Consider the following 6,653-nt stretch of genomic DNA (forward strand, 5'->3'; position numbering starts at 1 on the left):
TCTCATAATATGGATTCTTCTTTCATTCTGCTAATTCGCACTGGTAAACAAATTCTAATAATTACTTGCCGCGTGAAGCCGGTCATTGTGAACAACTTAGACTCCAAAGTCCAAACCTAAGACATTGTCAGTTTCAAAATCTTTCGCAGAGTCCTATGAGAGACAAATCCAAATTAATGGAACCTTAGAACAGTACAGCTCACAAAATCACTTGTCATCGAAAATTAATTTGAGATAAGACAAACAAAAAGAATGTTTCTATTATTTCCTTAGAATCTCTCGGCTTTTCCGAAAAGAATATGGATCCAATTTCTTTGTCATTTTCCCCCAAAGAAAACCTACCCCTTTCAATAAAATGCTCAACTTAAATTCTATTTTATAAAAATCATGTTATTTTTTTTTATAAAAAAGTAAAAACATCAATAAAATCAGTTTTATTTTTTAATCTTCCAAATAATAATAGTTTTTTAAAAAAATAGCTGCATCACAAGCTTCTACATATATTTTTTCAAGGAGATTAGTTGTAAAAAATTATTTATGCAAAAGGGTGATTAATTGAACCATGTATTGGCATTGCTCTTAGCTCCAACATTCATCCAAATGAGGGGTATTGTGAGAAGAGTGTAAAAAACGCGGTTTTGTAGATTAAAACAAATGCCATTGGAGCTAACGTGGAAAGACAAAGAAATTAACAATTGCATATAAAAAGGGGGTTTCTGTTGGTAGACAATATTGTAAGAGAATAGTGTTGGAGGAAAATACCTTAATTTGAAGTAAACATGGTATCCAAACCTGTGGCCAACTCGATGCTTTTTCTGAGGATTGTTGCTCTCGCTGCCTCAGCTGCAACTGTGGCCTTACTATTTACTAACAAGGTCAAATTTGATGATGGAACAAAGTTGAGATTTCAAGATTTCTATTCATACCGGTAAGAAAACCATTCAAGCTAGCTAGTGTTGATAACCATAGTCATTCATTCATGATGATTATCATATAATTGAAATTTCAATGCTGCTCTACTATATTTAATTAGGATCCTAAATTTTGGTTTGGAACAATTGTTTAAGAGGAATATCAATCAACAACACACTCTAACACATTCAATAATTAATTAAAATACTGAAAACTGCAAAATTAATAGAGATTCATTAAACAAGGAACAGACATGTAAAAATTAGTAATTTTTAATAAATTTTTGTCAATAATAAAAAATAAAGTGCGTTTAAAAGAATAGATTAAGATTCATTTTTGTTAACATTTATCATTGTTCAATTTTGATGGCTTATTGGCATGAAGATATTGATATTTTGATTAATTTTATTTACAATTTAATTTTATATACTGTTTGATAGTACATATATCTAATAAAATTTAACTATTTTATCACGTAATCTTAATTCATTAATGTAATGTATTGGTGTGCCATGTTTATGTGAAAATTTACTGCAGGTATGAAGCAGTGATAGCAATAATTGGTGGTGCATATTGTATACTGCAGTTACCATTTGCCATATATTATGCGGTAAAGCAGAAGAGGTTGATACGTAATGGGTTCTTGCCAGAATTTGACTTCTTTGGAGACAAGGTCCTACCATTTTATTGTTAGTTTATTGCCTGAACAAATTAAAAACAGAAAATATTTTATATTTTTATCCCATCACAATCATATCCGACCTTAAGAGTTGTTTGGAGGAGTGCATCGGACCCATGATTGAAGGGTTCAAAAAAAAGTTAAATTATATTTAACAACACATTTAAGTTAACTTCTAATTTTATATATTACTTGAAAAACTTGTTTGATTATGCATTAAATAAGTCTCTTTAGTAGTTTTTAATTTTTTTTGAAATATTATTTAAAGTATTTTTTTTAAAATGTTAACTTCTAATTTTTTATATTTTTTTATTTTTATCATCAATACATTTATTCAATTTCTTTATTATCTTTTTTAAAATAAATTACTATTTTATTATTTTTCTATCATTTTATACCTTTCAGCTATTTCAATAATTAGTTTTATCAAATATTTATAATTTAATAAACTAATTTTTTAACTATAGTTATTTTTTTAACTTTCACCTAACTTTTTAGTTAATTTTTTCAAACATAACTAAAAATTATATGTCTATTCGTTTTTACGATGGCTAGGGTGGGGAAGTAGAATGGGTGGTTTTTGGTGGTGAAGTATAATGTTGACAGTTAGATGAAGTAGTTTAGTATTTGACGGTCAGGATTTTTGAAATGCTACTTCGCTGAACCTTAGTTAAAATAATGATATATTTATTAAGATAAGTGTATTTGACAAAATTAGCCTTATTGGCGTAAGTAATTTACAGAAATAGTCTATATTGCTGTTGAGTTATTTGTGTGGTTCCCCAAGAGGTTGGGGTTGTTGAAGTTAGGAGTTTGAGACAATAAATGGAATCCTCCAAGGCATCAGTGTTCTGAGAATTTCTTCCAATCAGGGAACAACGATGGAGGCCAAAAGGGATTTTAGGGCAGTTATGGGCTATTGCAAAAATCCATAAGCTAGGGTATAAAAGTCATTCAATCCAAACTTTCACTAAGGATATTTTAGTCATTTCACTCCATTTAAATTTAAGTGGTAAAATAAACATAAAATATAATAAAACCTATTAATACAGGTCGCATTAAACTTCACCACCGAAAATCACCTATTCTACTCCCTATCTTTAATAAAATATATGTTTATATTTTAGGTTTACATACAATTTTTACTTTCCTGTTTTGCTTATTATGTAATTTTGATTTTTTATTTTATTTTAAAATATTTATATTTTATTTTCCCATTTTAGGTATATTTTTTTTCCAATTGAATCTTAAACCTAACATATTTATTTAAGTTATTATAAAAAATATTTAATTAATTAAAATGTAAAAAATAAAAGAAATAAATATTAGCCAAATTGAATATATGTCCAAAATTATAAATTTTGTAAAATAAAGAGACCAAATATTTCTATTTGTAAATAGGAAAACCAAAATTACGAATTTAGTAAAATACGAGAATCAGATTATATTTAAGCTTATATCGTATAATAGACTTAAATATAATTTTGATCCTTTAAATTTAGATTGTTGCATTTTATTTCTAAATTTGTATTTAAACCTATAATTTACCATAGAAGGGTCTAAAAAAGCCTTTTTTTAAAAAAAAAATTAAGAAACTGAAGAAAGAAATTTAAATCTAGATAACCAAATGTGACAATTGACTAAATTTAAGAGATAAAAAATATTTTTAAATTTTACAATCCTTGTTTATAAGAGGTCCCTATTTATTGTTTCGTCTTGGGCTAAGATGGTTCCTCTTCACAATCAATTATATATCATAAGTTAATTTATTAATTTTTATGATAATTATTTTAAAATTCATATGAACGATGATTTGTGATTGACAATAAACCATAATTAAACTCAATTAAAAATACATATGCTGGTATATATGAATAATGTGTTTAATTAATTGAATGAATGGTGTATATATGAAATTGCAGGTAATTTGCGTGCTTCTGGCCACGGGCGTTGGTGTTGGGTTTGCAGTGTCTTTGGAATTTAAGAAGTTCTTCGATGACATATTTGACTCTGTGGGTACCCCAAAGAAGGACCCTACAAGGACCACATATGACAAGTTTTTTGTTCGAGGCATAGTGGCTTCAGCTATTCTCCTTGTTGCATGCCTTTCCATGACTATCGTTTCAATCATCTCCTCCATTAATCGAAGCAGAAGCAAAGGCGTTTTTAATTAAATGTTGATTTTATCTTCTCAGCAGCAAATCATCAATTGAAGTAACTCATCAGCTCCTAATATATAAAGCTAGTTCATGCATTCCTGCCTTCACCAATTAAGCTCAAACCATTGTTTGTCTTCAAATAGTATCAAGTAGTATACATCATATAACATTTTTCTTTAATAATCATTTGTAAGCTTATATATTTATACTATTGATGGTGCGTGGAAATTTATTTCGAGCTTTGTGTACTTCAGTTTGAGTATTTTGGTCCATTAGTTACATAATTTTTCACTTTTAATTCTAGCAACAAATATATAATCTTAAAAAATTTATTTGAGTCTTTGTTTATCAATTAATAATGTTAAGTGATGACATAAAAAAGCTAGTATATATCTTATGCATTATATATTTTATTTTATTAATCAAAAACAAAAATATCAAAATATGAATAAAATAAACATATCCTTTTACATATTTAAAATATAGAAATATCTATATGTTTCGATTATGTACGTTTATTTTAAATATAATTATATGTTTATTATAGTAAATCATATTTCTATATTTTATATATAATTTACTAAATCACGTTTTAAATATAGCATTAATGTAGACCTTAATTGCATGTAATTATAAAAATTTCTATCTAAATTCTAAAACCTTTGCAACAAGGTTTTTTTTCTTTGAAAAACAAGTTAATGGCAACTAATCCTGGTCGTTGGATTATTTAATTAATATATCTATATGCTTTGGGGAAGTTTTTCACTTTCCTACATTAACAACTAGAGCCAGACCATCTTTATCTATAAAAAAAAACTTGAGTCAGACCATCTAATTGAAGATGATATGTAGAACACATAGAATAGAAAGGTTGGATCCACAATGCCGAAACAATTCACACCAGAACTGGCTCATGAAAATTGGTAATTACACAATACTCAATATTACTGCTAGGCGTGCCATGTAATTTGCACACACGCACAGTTGAGATGAGACACACGTGAGGTGAGGTAATGAAATTTGCTGGCTGTCCTCCATTTTCATGTTGTGTACAAGGTGTTAATTTATGCATGATGTAAATTAAGTGAATGTTTTTAAATAACTTGCACAATTTTTTAGGCTTATAATTAAATAGCTCATGACTCTTATAAATTCTTTGTAATTCATAGGTAAATTTTTGGTGATGTTTATCGAAAAAATATTTTTATTGTCTTAAATAAATTTAAAAAATGACAAAGATTGTGTTTCTCATGTAAAAAAGAGATAACTATACTCACTTAATTCTTTGAAGTTAATATTAAATATACTTATATCTTGTTTTATTGAAAATATTTAGCTATTTCATTTACTCTATCTATCTACCAACGCATATTTAGTGACAAAGTCAGAATCAAGAGAAGTTAATATTAACCATATCATTAGAATTAGAATTCTCCTTCGCAGAAGGAAAACTTTCTTTCCCTCTCGCCTGAATTTTTCATTTTCCTGGATTGGGTTCAATGATTTTGTCTCTTGCATTTGGGATACGATTTACGAAGGATAACTTGGTTTGGTGGATGTTAAAAGTAGTGTAATTCAAATGTAATTGTTCAATTTTGTTAAGTTTGTGAAATGCATTAGAGGTTAGCCATAATAGTTGGATTGTTAACTAATTATGGTTAAGCCTTACTTAGTGTATAAATAGCATGTAAACCCATGCAATAGTGTGTGTGATCAGTTTTTCATGCATTTTAATTCCCATTCAAAAGTTTGTTATTGTTCTTTTATTCAAGCTCTCTCCCTCTCTTGTTTGATTCTTCCAAAACCACAGCCAAGAAGAGTAGATTAACTCCAACAATTCGCACTAGAGCTATACGATCCACAGCGGCGTACAACGGTGAACAAAGGCGATGTTGAAGAACAACGACCAAATCCCAGCAAAGCTACCAATCTTTGATGGAACCAACTATGAGAGGTGGACGACGCAAATGAAGGTGGTATTCAAATATCAAGGCGTGCTTGATATCATAAGCACCAGCGTCACACCATTAGAGACGAACCCCACAGAGGCACACAGGGCAACCCACCGTGAACAGATGAAGAAAGATGATAAAGCAATCTTCCTAATTCATCAATGCGTGGATTCAAATATCCTGGAGAAAATCATTGACTATGAAACAGCCAAAGAAGCATGGGATGTGTTGGCTACAACTTACGCCAGTGACAAGCAAACCAAGAAGGTGAGATTGATGGCACTCCGACGTCAACTGGGTTTGCTTCAAATGAAATCAAATGAAACGATGGCGCAATTCGTAAACTGGTTAGTGATTCTAGCAAACCAAATGAAGAGTTGTGGTGAGGTGATGACCGATTCGATGAAGGTGGAAAAGGTACTCACTGGCTTAACACCAAACTTTGATCATGTTGTCTCTGCAATTGAACAATCAAAGGACCTAGAAATGTTGAAATTGGAGCAATTACTGGGTTCTTTGGAAGCACACGAATTAAAGATGAAGAATAGAGAAGGTATCAAGAAAGAAGAGAAGGATTCCAAGAAAGTCCTACTTGCCAAAAATCAAAAGATAGGTGGTGGTGATTCTTGGAAGAATAAGAAAGGGAAAGGCAAGTGGAAGTATAAAAAACAAGAAAGCAGTGGTTCTAAAAGTGAGAATCAAAAGAAAGAAGGAGGAAACAATAGAAAGGGAAAGAAGAAATCAAAGGAGCACATTCAGTGCTACAACTGTCAAAAGTATGGCCATTATGCAGATGACTCTGATGATGAAGAAGCAGTGATGTTAATGACCACTGTTAAAAGTGAAACAGGCATTGAGGAATGGTGGTATTTGGACACTGGCTGTTCAAACCATATGACAGGACATAAAGATTGGTTCTGTGAAATTGATGAAACAGTGAAAAGAAGCATC

General features: G+C 29.9%; 1 protein-coding gene across 1 annotated transcript; it reads left to right on the top strand.

Moving 5' to 3' along the window:
* Positions 1 to 779: 779 nt before the first annotated feature.
* LOC102666563 (CASP-like protein 4D1) lies at positions 780 to 3,765 on the top strand. The gene is made up of 3 exons (XM_006584181.1): positions 780 to 928; positions 1,450 to 1,585; positions 3,514 to 3,765. The coding sequence occupies exons 1-3, from the start codon at positions 780 to 782 to the stop codon at positions 3,763 to 3,765; spliced, it is 537 nt and encodes a 178-aa protein (XP_006584244.1).
* Positions 3,766 to 6,653: the final 2,888 nt, after the last annotated feature.

Source organism: Glycine max, chromosome 7, assembly GCF_000004515.6.
Source record: "Glycine max cultivar Williams 82 chromosome 7, Glycine_max_v4.0, whole genome shotgun sequence".
Classification (NCBI taxonomy): domain Eukaryota; kingdom Viridiplantae; phylum Streptophyta; class Magnoliopsida; order Fabales; family Fabaceae; genus Glycine; species Glycine max.